The sequence below is a fragment of the Aspergillus eucalypticola genome (genome assembly GCF_003184535.1).
Source record: "Aspergillus eucalypticola CBS 122712 chromosome Unknown BO83scaffold_43, whole genome shotgun sequence".
Classification (NCBI taxonomy): domain Eukaryota; kingdom Fungi; phylum Ascomycota; class Eurotiomycetes; order Eurotiales; family Aspergillaceae; genus Aspergillus; species Aspergillus eucalypticola.
Window position 1 is genome coordinate 18,415 of NW_020290317.1, and position 12,826 is coordinate 31,240.

General features: G+C 50.0%; 5 protein-coding genes across 5 annotated transcripts; 3 read left to right on the forward strand and 2 right to left on the reverse strand.

The window, feature by feature from the left end:
* Nucleotides 1-79: 79 nt before the first annotated feature.
* Nucleotides 80-1,482, reverse strand: pre8 (proteasome core particle subunit alpha 2). The gene is made up of 5 exons (XM_025529970.1): nt 1,330-1,482; nt 1,259-1,278; nt 1,149-1,199; nt 475-1,080; nt 80-424 (listed from the first exon to the last, which is right to left on the reverse strand). Exons 1-5 carry the CDS (start codon nt 1,371-1,373, stop codon nt 306-308), a joined length of 840 nt encoding a protein of 279 aa, XP_025382464.1. The 5' UTR covers nt 1,374-1,482; the 3' UTR covers nt 80-305.
* A 192-nt stretch (nt 1,483-1,674) lies between these two features.
* On the forward strand, nt 1,675-3,256 carry BO83DRAFT_412438 (RING finger domain protein). The gene is made up of 2 exons (XM_025534405.1): nt 1,675-2,622; nt 2,694-3,256. The coding sequence occupies exons 1-2, from the start codon at nt 1,798-1,800 to the stop codon at nt 2,838-2,840; spliced, it is 972 nt and encodes a 323-aa protein (XP_025382465.1). The 5' UTR covers nt 1,675-1,797; the 3' UTR covers nt 2,841-3,256.
* A 1,168-nt stretch (nt 3,257-4,424) lies between these two features.
* Nucleotides 4,425-6,122, forward strand: BO83DRAFT_403704 (uncharacterized protein; the record flags this gene model as incomplete). Its single annotated transcript, XM_025533642.1, has 2 exons — nt 4,425-5,416; nt 5,513-6,122. The coding sequence occupies 2 exons, from the start codon at nt 4,425-4,427 to the stop codon at nt 6,120-6,122; spliced, it is 1,602 nt and encodes a 533-aa protein (XP_025382466.1).
* A 437-nt stretch (nt 6,123-6,559) lies between these two features.
* On the reverse strand, nt 6,560-7,739 carry BO83DRAFT_372213 (amidohydrolase family protein). The gene is made up of 2 exons (XM_025529971.1): nt 7,376-7,739; nt 6,560-7,313 (listed from the first exon to the last, which is right to left on the reverse strand). Exons 1-2 carry the CDS (start codon nt 7,675-7,677, stop codon nt 6,587-6,589), a joined length of 1,029 nt encoding a protein of 342 aa, XP_025382467.1. The 5' UTR covers nt 7,678-7,739; the 3' UTR covers nt 6,560-6,586.
* Nucleotides 7,740-9,310: 1,571 nt separating this feature from the next.
* BO83DRAFT_441901 (MFS sugar transporter) lies at nt 9,311-11,684 on the forward strand. The gene is made up of 4 exons (XM_025536366.1): nt 9,311-9,903; nt 9,977-10,737; nt 10,794-10,800; nt 10,848-11,684. The coding sequence occupies exons 1-4, from the start codon at nt 9,471-9,473 to the stop codon at nt 11,585-11,587; spliced, it is 1,941 nt and encodes a 646-aa protein (XP_025382468.1). The 5' UTR covers nt 9,311-9,470; the 3' UTR covers nt 11,588-11,684.
* Nucleotides 11,685-12,826: the final 1,142 nt, after the last annotated feature.

Consider the following 12,826-nt stretch of genomic DNA (forward strand, 5'->3'; position numbering starts at 1 on the left):
CTGTGTGGCTTGCAGGCCCAAAGCCCAGCAGCCCAATTACTGGGTCTAGGAAGACAGGTGCAGTCATGCAATTTCGACAATAGCATTCATTTCCGATCAGGTTTTTGAAGTATTACTGGCGAGTCTAGAACCGCCCAAATATTTCGTCAGGTTCCAGGGTCACTCCTGAAAACCCACCATTCAGCTCCCTGGTTTCTGCGTGGCCGGGACGCCCTGTCATATCGCGGGAACCTCGCAAGACTTGAGTCGTGTCTATTATACTACAAGGCTCATATGTCAAGATCTGTATCGATCTATGGGGTAGTTCATAGGTTGGTGAGATAGTCCTCAATCTCCTCCTTACTCAGCTTCCTGAAACGGGGCCCACGCGATCCTTCAACACCCTCATAACCAAGCAGATGATCGGCAGGAGGACCAACAATGCCTGTTATCGTCAGCATGATAGCAATAGAATCTGCCAGATGTGAAACTCACCAATTTCTATCGTGTCACCGTTCATCTCTCCCTCGATGGTCTCCTTCAAAGTCAGGAGAGCAATGTGAATGGCATCTTCCAGCTCGAGACCCTCGGTGTAACGTTTCTCAAGGAATGTTTTTGCGCTCGTCGCATGTCTTCCAATGGCCGTGGCCTTCCACGGATAGTAACTGCCACTGGGGTCGACCTGGTACAGACTGGGGCCGCCCTTCAAGATACCACCCGTCTTGCCGGTTGCTTTCTTAGGCTCGTCCTCGCCATCACCCCGCTGAGCCTCTCCCGATTCAGGCTCAACGCCCTCGTCCCAGCCAGCAATCAACAAGCTGACACCGTACGGTCGGACACCACCAGACTGAGTCGCTTCTTGAACAACTCGAGCAACGTCCTGCACTAATATCCGGGTAGGGGGGTATTCGTTATAGATGCGCTTGTAGCCAGTGTGAGAAACCTTGCGGGCCCGGTCCACGAGCACACGGTAATCTGGGCCCATTCCAGCGTAGACCATGCCGATGTCGGGTGTAATCAGGGAGATCTTGGAGAGGGAAGGTGGGTCAATGAGAGGCGAGTTGGCTTTCTTTTCGGTCGCCAGAACGATTCCGTTGGTAGCTGTTGAGTAGCGGTGGTCATCAGTAGCTATTCGAAGCTAGGCCGGGTGGATCAGAGCTATGTCATACCTTTGATGCCCAGAGCAGTTACACCCTGGTTGACAGCGTTCAAGGCATATTCTAAAATTCGTTAGCACATTTGTTTAAACAGCTAACAGTAGGTAGCAGTAGTCAATTACCAATCTGAACCAGCTTTCCGCTGAGCAATGTTAGCAAGGACCCTAGCTATCGAGCAGTGAGCTTCTCTTACCTGGGGGAGAACGTGGTCAGAGAAAAGGAGTAGCGATCAGCCATGAGTGCGTCTCTCCACAATTACAAGCTCTAGAGGGTATGAAAATGTGCAGAAGTGATGGATGAAAGGTGAACGGAGATGGGATGAGGTCGTGGGGGATCAAGAATGGAGCTACCCTCAAGGACAGCAGGCGGCAGGATGTTGACGCAGCAGCAGCAGCACCGCCGGCTGGTTCGGCGCCAAGCCGCGCCTCGGGCGGTGACGGTAGGCGAGCGGCTAGTGCGGTTACGGCACGACTTCTTCTCCACATCGCCTTTTTAAGCTGGCCTCTTTTTCCCTCACCCACTTTTCCCTCTTTTTTCTCCTCGTCCTCGCGCATCTCTCGACCCAGGCGCCTACCAATTGCTACTGGAGGTTCTCAGATCGCTGGTAGGTCTGAGAATCATATTATGCCATTAGCTCTGAGACCGTTCAGGCAAAGGCAGAATGGACCTGCGCAATGAGCCGCTCTGGCAGTGGCCTTCGAGCTCTGCCTCCGTCTCAGCTTCGGACCCTGACTTTGATGTAAGACAGAGTCCAGGAGATGTTGCTGGACCTGATGAACCCTCGCAATCTTCAGGCGAGACTTCCGAAAAGCATTACCCTCCTCGTACATGTCGCATCTGCCTGGAGACCGTCTACCCTACCTTCCCTCCTCCATCCGAACACCTGCCTGGGTTTCTCCAGTCCAAGCAACGCGTGACATACCAGTCCTCAGACCCGGAGTCGGGTCGGTTACTTCGCCCTTGCAAATGCAAAGGATCCTCGCGTTATGTGCATGAGGGATGTCTACAACTTTGGCGACATGCGGACCCAGGCTATGGCAAGAGGAATTACTGGCACTGTCCGACATGTGGCTTCCACTATCGCTTAGAGCGCCTCCGATGGGCACACTGGATCAGTAGCCCATTGACGCAGCTTGGACTTACTTTAATTATTCTAATGTTGACTGTATTTTTACTTGGTTTTATTGCTGACCCGATCATTAATCTATACGTGGACCCTATGGACCCCATTATCCGCTCAGACTACTGGGATACGCGCCCTGTGTCGAGTATCTTACCTGACAATGAAGAGGCTTCCTGGACTCAGCATTTCATCAAGGGGATAGCCTCTTTGGGCTTTCTATCTTTTATTAAGGCTGTGTTTGCGCTTTCTTCCTGGCATGGATTGACACTGCGCGGCACAGGGATGTTTGGTGGCGGAAGGAATTCTGGCCGCAACCGGGTCGCGTGGTTGGTCATCGTCATCGGTGTTGGTAGTTTCCTTTGGGTATGTCTACATCATGTTTTTTTTTTTTTTTTTTTTTTTTTTTTTTGGCAACTTCTGACAGCGAATACTAGGCCGTCTACAAAGGTGTAAGAACATGGAGCTGCAGGGCTTTAGAAAAAGCCGGAGAGCGAGTCATGGATGTTCCGTTGCCCGACGACGAGGATGAAGATGATAAAGCCTCTGCTGAAAAGTCCGAGGAAAGTAAGAAGGAAGACTGACCCTGGTCCCAAGTATATCATCTACAGTCATGAACCTTCGTATCCATATTTGTTTTTGTTCTTTTGAGTGCTCTATTCGCTGGCGATATCCACGCACTACTTTGAGTTGTCACACTCCTTATCAATGAGGTGCCAATCAGTCACTGTGCGAAGAACGAGGCAGACCCTCGCTAACCTCACAGATCATGTCTGTTTAAGTAGTGTGGCTGGCGAGAACGTTTTGTTCTTTCCTTTTCACCTGCTTAGTTTCCGCAGTCATGACTGGAGGGAGGGTCAAACTGCATCTCGATTAAACTAGACGCTCGATTCTTTCTGTAAGCGTCATGGATTGAGATGCGGTACACTCATGATATGTAGTTTCATATACCCTGAATGTTATTACCTTGTGCCTTTAATGACATTCTTAAGTACGTACTAGTTTCCCGAGCCAAGCTGTGCCGGTGGGCAAATTGTAATCAGACTTGCTCAATTACGAAGATCGAGGCAATCCTGCTTCTGATTTGATCTCGCCACTACAAGGGGGTCAACAATGCCCAAGAGTAGGGACGCCCAACTTTGACTATCCGCGTATGTTTTTCAGGGGTATCTGCCCAGTGCAGATCATGACCTATTCGAAGACCAATTATCGTAGACTCATTTACTAGCGATAGCACCACGTTCACGCAATTTTCCTTCTAAATGTAAACTTTCTTGGTCCTTTGCCCATGCCATCATCACCAAGTTCAGTTCTCATAAATAGTGCTTGAGCCGAACCACGGGAAGGGCCGTTCCGCCAGTGGTTGATCCACTATACAACGCCCAACTATTGATTCATAAGACATGCAGTTATTTGCGGCCTTCAACTTTGCAATGCAATTGACGACCCCTTCTAGGTGGGATATCAGGATGGCACTAGGTCGATCCCATTCCAATTGAGAGTCCATATAGGAATGGTTTTCACTCGATTTATGGCGCTGAGTCCTAGTCTTCATCTGTTCTTCATGTCAATAAAAGCCAGGACCATTGGGTAAGCTCATAGCCCTACTTCTGCCGGAGGATGGAAGCAATTCGTATAGACACGAACCACAAGTATGCCGGTATAATTCGATACCATACCCGCGATTGCGACTTCTCCAACGGTCAAAGAAGCCATTGTAGTAGATAGTCACATCAAGATAATTTCCGTCCCTGGGCCCACAACCGCTGTTCCTGTGATCACAGCCGCACGGTCAAGTAGTTCAAGGCGTCGGCAGCAGTATACACAGTGAATCTTTTATTGCTTAGTCGTCGCCGAGATTGCATGGCCCGCTTTGATAAGTGTTCTCACGAAGATGATCTCCCAGTGTTCTTCTTCTCTCGTCATCACTCTCATCCAATATCATCATATTCAGTCTTTCTCAGGATACTCAAGGCGTTGTGATACTGTGTGTGATCTTTCTTTAGCAGGAGCAGTTGTGCATGGTTCTCTATCACGCAGGCAGTTGCTTCGAGATCTCTGGTGTTCATGAACGCATATGAGCAGTTGTGATTTCCTGTTGCAGCTTTCTCTTCCCAGCTCCCAGTGTACTTTTTCACAGTTCTAGGACACGCGACCACCTGCCTATCATGGCATCTGCACTCACAGGCAGTGGCACTCTCTCCGCCAAGTCGAGCATAGAGTCCTGTATCCGTGAGCTCTACCGCCACCACATCGCATATCTTGAGGGGTATCCCGAGCAAGCCCAGGATGAAGACAAGGGGATGGTCTCGCCTATCGAAACCAACAACGAGATTTCTGCCATGGAGGCAACCATGGCAAACGTACCAGATAATAGAAGCGAGAGTATTGGGGAGCCCGGGCCCTCAGTGAATGAGGAACCCATAGAGCCCACTCCAGCCTTCCTTACTCAAAACAGGCCTAATTCTGGTCTCCCACTTCCTCTACACGTTAACACGGAGCGCTTCCCTGAATACTACAGGTCGTGTGAAAACCGTGACGCCCGCCAGAACAGGCAGATTGAAGAATCATACAAAATAGCTATCTCCAAGGTTTGCGACGAAGTCATCAGCTTCAGACAAATTGACTCGCTGGCAACTGCGCCTCTTCCCTTCACCATGGCGGGTGACGAGGATACCATCAACGCGAGCACAATGACCAACGTATCCGAGACACCTAAGATCGAAAGCCCCCCTACCCCGGCCTCACAGCTGAACACCCAACACGCAGGAGTTGGCTCTGACTCGATTCCACTTGTTGCCGAGGAGCGCAAGAAGAGCACCCTCGAGCAAATGCGGACTATGACCAGCTCAGAACATATGAGCCTGACTACCAAAACACGCTTCATCGATATGAGCAACACTGTTCTTCGACTTGAGCTCCTCCTCTTTCGCAGACACGCTACCCCCGTGGATCCAGTCCTCGGACTGACCAAAGACGAAGTCAAAGAGGTCATGCACCACTTAGAAGAGCTCAGGAAATGCATCGGCATTGTGGACCACATTTTGCAACAAGAACTCACCTGGGCGCGCCGCGTTGAATATTCGGTCAAGCAGATTGCAGAAGATACGCAGTACAACGTGGTGACTCGGTTCAGAAACATGACGGAACTGATCCTTAAGTATGTCCTCCCCCTATCCCATTCTCTCACCCAATACCACAAAGCAAAGCAAAGCAAAGCAGAAGCAAAACTCAACTAACGCCTCACCCTCATCAGCCATCTCAACAAGCCCCGCCCATCTGAGCGTGACCTTCTCACCGTCTTCTTGGACTTTTTCGACGCGTACATCTACACCGACTTCATGAATGACTATCAGCGCCAGCTTCCCGTGAAGGAGAACTGGAATCCCGTGCGCGTCGAAATGACCCGCGCCTTGATCGCAGTCTGGGATCTGATCAACCGGGCCATTGAGAGTTATGATGCCATTATCAGAGTCACAGTGGACATCAAGGAGCGGTACACGGAGCCTCACTACAGAGAGATGCAGGAGACTCCTCAGGCCTGGAGAAGCGCCATGCTTGCGCATCACATCGAGGGTGAACGTGAGCGGCAGCGCCAGGTTGCTCAGCGGGCAGAGGCCCGGAAGATTGCGTATGAGCAGGCGAAGGAGGAGAAACGCCGCGATGAAGAGAAGAAGAAGGAAGAGGAAGAAGAAGCGAAGACAGTGGTGGGGGTTAAAGATTACGTTCCTTTCACTGCGGAGATGGATCCTACGGTTAAGGTCCGGGACTTTGCGTATGAGGCGCTGGCTAAGGCTGCGCAGTCTGCTGTGTCTGGCTCTAAGGATACTGAGGATTCGGAGACGGATGATGGTTGGGTGTTTTGAAGGTGACTTTTAGGTTTAGATGAAGCTCATTTGACACTGGTTAGGTCATGAGATGAATCGAGGATTGGTGTGAGGAAGAGTTGAATTCGACGGATCTGATACATATGCAAGGAGCTATGATTTCAAGATACCAATGAAAGAAGAGCGAACGCAAAGTGACGGATGGAAAAACGAAAACACAAAAATAAGAACAAAAGAAAGAAAAAATTAAGAAAAAAAAAAAAGAAAAAAAAAACAAGAACAAGGATTGGGAGGTGTGGACTGACAAAAAGGAGCACATCTACATATTTACTAACATATCCGATGTAGTAGAAGCTAGATAGATCTGAGATGTATTCTAGTGAAACCATCATCATAGTTAGCTCGTCAGCCAGCCGGATACCATAGTAGTAACTCCAATCCAAACTCCCCGCACAAAAGTAAACAGTAAATATCATCTCATTTCGTACATACTAACTCATAAACTAATTCTTAATCTTCGCATCACAATCCCTAAACGCTCCCAACTTGAACAACCTCGCCGCATTATCCCTCCCAATCTTAACCTTATCCACAAGATTCAACTCCGCCCCATCAAACCAAACACACGCATCCTCAAACGTCTCAAACGGATAATCAATGGAGAACAGAATCCGATCGACCCCGACCTCCGCCATACAGAAGTTCAACGTGGTGGTAGAAAAGTGCCCAGACGTCGTAATCCAGATATTCTGAGCAAAGTACTCCCGAATCGTCTTCTTACACGTCTCCGCCAACCCCAACAACTTCTTGCGATCCTCGAACCAATGGTTAATACGCCACATATCGAACGGAACATGTTCACCCAGGTGGCCCATGATGAGCTGCAGGTTAGGGTGCCGATCAAACACCCCGTTCGTCACCATCCCCAGGACATGCAGACTGACGCCCTGTGCGAAACTGAGCGGGGGACCCACGAGCCATTTCCGATCTGCCCAGAGCTTCTCGTAGATGGTGCCGGTGGGGTTGCGCGGGTGCAGGTAAAGGGGCACGTCGAGTTCTGTGCAAGTTTGCCAGAAGATGTCCCAAGAGGCGTTGTCGTAGAAGATCATGTCGTCGCCGTCGGGGCCGGCGCGTTGGGTGTCGTTGACGAGGGCGCCTTTGAAGCCGTAGGTTTGCACGCAGCGGCGGAGTTCGGAGGCGGCTTCTTGAGGGTTGTGCATAGAGAGGGTCCTTCAGTTGGGAAATTCGAGTTAGTGAGGTAAGGTAGTATGTGGGGAAGGGGGGAGGTTTACGCAAATGCGCCAAAGCGATCGGGTTTATCCCGGATTTGCTCTGCGATGTAGTCGTTGATTTCCACGGCTAGGGCTTGAGCCTCGACGGGATCCCAGATATCTTGGACACCGGGGGCTGTGTAGGAGAGAATCTGGTATCCCACGCCGTATTTGTCGGCATGTTCGATGCGCAGCTTGTTGATGTCGGTGATCTCCTTGACGTGGGTTTCGGGGTCGGTGGAGAATAGACTGGCCCACCAGCGCGTCTTCTCTTCGAAGCGGGGAAGCGCGAAGGCTTCTTCGAGGGCAATTTTGCCGAGCATGTTGTGTATAGTGAGATAGGAGTAGAAGTAGAAGAAACAAATAAACTGGGGGTATAGTACAAATTGCTGGAGAAGAAGTGAGGAGTAAGGGCTACTTTATAAACCGGGGTGATGCCATCATAGAGAGTAGCAGAGGCGGGTCGGAAGCGGGTATGTTCCCCCTCTCGACCCTTTGCCGACCCATGGACTCTTTGGTCAAATAACATTAAAGTCTGTGGAGATGGATAGATAGTACCTGGATCTATCTATCCGTCTGCTGTTCCGATATTTAGTAGGAGTGTCTGCATCCGACTATGCGGATGAGCTATGGATTGACAGTGGAGCGGCCTACAGCCGGCTAGAGTGGGATGTCGTCACTGTAGAGACTTGCAGACGTGCATTATCACCAGCATATAGAAATTATGCTTCCTTGCCTTTTACAGCACGTTCTTTCAACCAATAACTGTCGGTACAGCTGGAAGAACAGTCCAGATGTAGTCGGTTTAGGAAACCTGGCGCCATTGCGGAATGCGGGGTAGGAACTGTGACGTCCAAGTTTCCTGGCACTCAACAGATGCAGCAGATGCAGCTGTAAGGAGTTCCGAACGGAAAAGCGGCATTAGAACCATCGGATAATCCAACACTATCTATCCTGGAATGAGGATAGTAGCATCAATGGTCTGGCTCCATCCGACGGGCCTGGCGCGATCCGACGGTGGAGTAAGAGCGACCCCGCACGCCAGTCAACGTCTAAGCGACGGCGATCCGGGGATTTGAAGATGCGAATTGAGTCTCGGTAATCTTTTCCATCCTTGCTTTGTCTGTCACCCTTGATTCCCCAGAACATCCACGAGATTTATATTAGATCTGAAATCGTAAAATTGCCCCGATGTCGACGGATGCAGTCCAGATGGAAAAGAAAACTATATTTGGCATCTGGGGTTGCATGGCCATGCGGTTGTCAAAACCGCAATCCAACTTGGAGGGTGGCCTCATTGCAGCAAACGAGGCTTGTACAACCTCAGTCTTGCCCACTGATTGCTCAAATTGCTACAATTGGCGACAGGGAACCACGTTTGTGATCGCGACCGAAGGCCGTCTCTAAGCCTCAAGGACCAGCCAACCCCAGAGACTGGATGAGTCTCATTCCCTCCTTTGTCTTGCATGTGTCCACGGTGAATGAATCGTGTCTCTCCCTGTCGCTGGTTAGTCAGACTACAGCCTTAGTTAACTACTACTCTCTTTTCTTTCCCATATCCTCTCACCAAAGGATAAACCAGCAACGCGTCCGACCTCAGCAATCAATCTGATTCAGTAGCTTGTCGATGTCATCGCCCCGGGATGTTGGCTGAAACGGTGAGTCGACACATGTTCCAGTTGTGCAAAGTGGTGATGCATCCCAAGACTCCACTCTTCTGCACGCATTTTCTTCCGTATCCCTGCATCACATCCTACGCGTTGAACAGTTCTTTGTATCATCCAACTTATCACTGGTAGACCTGCTTGGCTCGTCTGTTCACATCCGCTCTTCTCACACTACACTTCTTTGTCGTTGCTTGCATCCTTTGTTGATGCACCTCGGAAGTGGCGCCAACGGTCCAGCCAGGTTTGCGATCCATCCTTGTGCAATGGGCCATTCATGTTGATGTTTCCGGTCTCGGTCACTAATATGTTTCTCCATTTCTCCCTATTCATATAAATCTTCGCTTTTATCGACGACCTGCTAATCTTTGCCGATCTTCACGCAGTCTCTCGTTTCTACACCCCCCACAGGATCAGCTGCCATCATCGCGACCAGATCCCAATATCTGAAAATGTTTGGAAAAGAGGAATGTCCGGTTATCGGGGAGCCTATCTTCGAAAACAAGGCCTCCAATGATGAATATGCATCTGACCACAGGGAAAACATTCGTCTCCAGCGTTCCTTCGGAACAGCTGCAGAGCGAGCGCGCCGAAACATGAATGCGAAGCTTGCCAATCCCCTGGCCGGATACACCCAGGAGGAACTACGCCAGCAGGGCATCAACTTCGCCATCACTCACCAGATGGGTGACGAAGAGGATGTGCGTGCCTTTGCAATGGGTGCCATGTTGGCGCAGGTCCCTGAAAGATATGCAGAGGTGCCCGGCCTGACGCCCCAGGAGTTGGCAGTTCTAGAGAATGAATACGCTCATCGCTGGTCCCAGCCGTGGACAATGTACCTGGTCATTTGCTTGTGTTCCCTGTCAGCTGCTGTTCAGGGAATGGGTAAGTCCAAGCCTTTTCTTCAACACGCCTGATGTGGCACGACACCGAGGCTAAGGCAATCATGCACCTGCAGATGAAACTGTCGTCAATGGCGCCCAGATTTTCTATAAGCATCAGTTCGGTCTTGATCGTGGCAGCGAATCGAGGTCAAATTGGCTGCTTGGCCTCGTAAACTGCGCACCCTACATGTGTTGTGCTCTGATCGGCTGCTGGTTAACAGTCCCGTTCAATGCGTGGTTTGGCCGACGAGGCACCATCTTCATTACCTGTTGTTTTTCGGCCATCACCTGTCTCTGGCAGGGGTTCGTCAACACCTGGTGGCACATGTTCATTGCGCGCTTTGCTCTGGGCTTTGGCATCGGTCCCAAGTCAGCTACCGTCCCGATCTACGCCGCAGAAACAGCCCCTCCGGTCATTCGTGGTGCCTTGGTCATGCAATGGCAGATGTGGACCGCATTTGGCATCATGTTTGGCTACGTCGCCGATTTGGCCTTCTTTGAGATACAGGACCCTGCAGGGATCGTCGGTCTCAACTGGCGCTTAATGATGGCCTCGGCTTTACTTCCAGCCCTTCTCGTCTGCTGCTTCGTGTTCACGTGCCCCGAATCGCCTCGTTGGTACATGTCGCGCAACCGCTATGACAAGGCCTATGAGTCCATGTGCAGCTTACGTTTCAACAAGGTCCAGGCTGCGCGTGACTTGTACTACATGCACACATTGCTGCAGGCAGAGACAGGCATGAAACTGGGGCAGAACAAACTCATCGAACTTATCGCCGTTCCCCGAAACCGGCGCGCGTTGATTGCGTCGGAGCTCGTCATGTTCATGCAACAGGTATACCAACCACAACTGCAATTCTACACTGAGCTGCTGCTAACTGATTGCATTAGTTCTGCGGTATGATACCAAGTATCCCTAGTATGTAAATACTAACTTTGCTGCAGGTGTCAATGTTATTGCCTACTATTCATCTGAGATTTTCCTCGGGACCACGGGAAATTCTCTGACGCAGTTGTCCGTATCGAACCAGCGAAAAGCACTGGCAGCCTCTTTCGGATGGGGTATGATCAATTGGCTTTTTGCTATACCGGCTGTATACACGATTGATACCTTTGGCCGTCGCAACCTTCTTCTCACCACGTTTCCTCTAATGGCATTGTCCATGTTCTTCACTGGTTTCAGCTTCTGGATACCTGAAGATACACACTCCTCAGCCCGGCTTGGATGCATTGCATTAGGCACATATCTATTCGCGATAGTGTATTCTGTCGGCGAGGGTCCAGTACCATTCACCTATTCCGCCGAAGCCTACCCACTTTACGTTCGTTCCCACGGCATGGCCTTAGCGACGGCGACAACATGGCTGTTCAACTGTCTGCTAGCTATCACCTGGCCCTCCCTGCGTGCGGCATTTACCCCGCAGGGGGCTTTCAGCTGGTACGCGGGGTGGTGCATCGTCGGATGGTGGCTAATCCTGATGTTCATGCCTGAAACCAAGGGCAAGACGCTGGAGGAATTGGACCAGGTGTTTTCGGTTCCTACGCGCTTTCATGCCGCATACGGACTTCGCCAAATTCCTTACTTTGTCCGAAGGTACATTCTCCGCCAGAAAATCCGCCCGGAGATCTTGTATGAGCGAGACGACGAGGTTCCCATGACCGAGGCTGGATACAACACTGCCTGACGATCTCGCTGATCTTTCAGAGAGTTCCTGTCGTGATCGGTGGTAATTGATGTTGTTTAGCTTGTAGCAGATTTGCCGAGCAGTTGCTTTGTCAAATAACCTTTAATAAATAAACTAAGTTAGACAGTCGAAAATTTCTGCAATCAGGCCATGATTCTAATCTGCGGTCACGCTTGTTATCAACCCCGCACTAACACGGCGTAAATCCCCGATTCCTTGCCCCCGCCACCACTACCCTCACCAAAACCCCCATTTGATTTCCCAGCTCATTCCTCGTATCGAAAGATAAACCCCACCACGGAGATCGAGATCCCCCCACCGGTGCGGCGAAGTTTGCCGTGCCTGGACAATCACGCATATTGGGTACGTACCCCTCCCCACCCCCCACCGGGGCGTGCAAGTGGCGAAGTTGCCGTGCCTGGACAAATCACGCATAATGGGTACATATCTCTACTAACGCGGAGCTATCAACAATGACCCCACCTCAGCTGAGGTGGGTTTAAGTAGTAGGATGATTGTTAGTCTCGGAGCAGATGGACTGCTAGTAGAACAGGATCTCGAAGCAGCTTGGGCATATGGTATGTATATAGTAGTAGTAGTAGTAGTAGTAGTAGTAGTAGTAGTAACTAAAGAAACGGACTGAGGTCTTCTAACTTAGCATCATCATCCATGAAGGATTCGATATCTGTATTTATTAGGTGAGTGTTAATAGTAAATAAGTAGCAATCTGATAATAAATAAATAATCGAGTATGGACTTGCTCTACGTCGTTCTCACAGGGTAGTTGGTATGTACTTGGTAGTTACTACTAGTAGTACGTAGTAGGTGGGGTTTCAGCTGCTGCTGCTGCTGGTGTGGAGTACATCATACTAGTATATACAGTCGGCCAGCTTGTCTGATGGAGGAACAATCAATTGTGGTTCGAATCGGAAATTGTTTCCTGGTTCGTATGATTTGATGATTGGTGTAGTACGTGTACATAATATGAGCTATTCTTGATTTGGGGGTTTCATCATTAAAATAGTATATTACTAGTGTTATTAAGGGAATACAGGTATGATACTAAGCTGGGCTGAACTTGTGCGACCTATCTACCTAGTTCTTTTACCAGTCCAATTTAATCTATTCTGGTGTAGACGGTGTACACTAGCTAATAGTTAGGAGCAGGGATTGGTGGTATAATCTCGGGAATACGAGACGGTGCTTCACATAGACTATCTAGGAGCGGCAAGTGTCTGC

What these genes read in the sequence shown, in the direction of transcription:
- pre8 (XM_025529970.1), bottom strand. Translation starts at nt 1,373, where the DNA reads ATGGCTGATCGCTACTCCTTTTCTCTGACCACGTTCTCCCCCAG. An exon ending in CTGACCACGTTCTCCCCCAG is followed by an intron (nt 1,279 to 1,329) that starts GTAAGAGAAGCT and finishes AACATTGCTCAG; the next exon opens with CGGAAAGCTGGTTCAGATTG. An exon ending in CGGAAAGCTGGTTCAGATTG is followed by an intron (nt 1,200 to 1,258) that starts GTAATTGACTAC and finishes AACGAATTTTAG; the next exon opens with AATATGCCTTGAACGCTGTC.
- BO83DRAFT_412438 (XM_025534405.1), top strand. Translation starts at nt 1,798, where the DNA reads ATGGACCTGCGCAATGAGCCGCTCTGGCAGTGGCCTTCGAGCTCTGCC. An exon ending in GTGTTGGTAGTTTCCTTTGG is followed by an intron (nt 2,623 to 2,693) that starts GTATGTCTACAT and finishes AGCGAATACTAG; the next exon opens with GCCGTCTACAAAGGTGTAAG.
- BO83DRAFT_372213 (XM_025529971.1), bottom strand. Translation starts at nt 7,677, where the DNA reads ATGCTCGGCAAAATTGCCCTCGAAGAAGCCTTCGCGCTTCCCCGCTTC. An exon ending in GATCGCTTTGGCGCATTTGC is followed by an intron (nt 7,314 to 7,375) that starts GTAAACCTCCCC and finishes TCCCAACTGAAG; the next exon opens with GACCCTCTCTATGCACAACC.
- BO83DRAFT_441901 (XM_025536366.1), top strand. Translation starts at nt 9,471, where the DNA reads ATGTTTGGAAAAGAGGAATGTCCGGTTATCGGGGAGCCTATCTTCGAA. An exon ending in AGCTGCTGTTCAGGGAATGG is followed by an intron (nt 9,904 to 9,976) that starts GTAAGTCCAAGC and finishes ATGCACCTGCAG; the next exon opens with ATGAAACTGTCGTCAATGGC.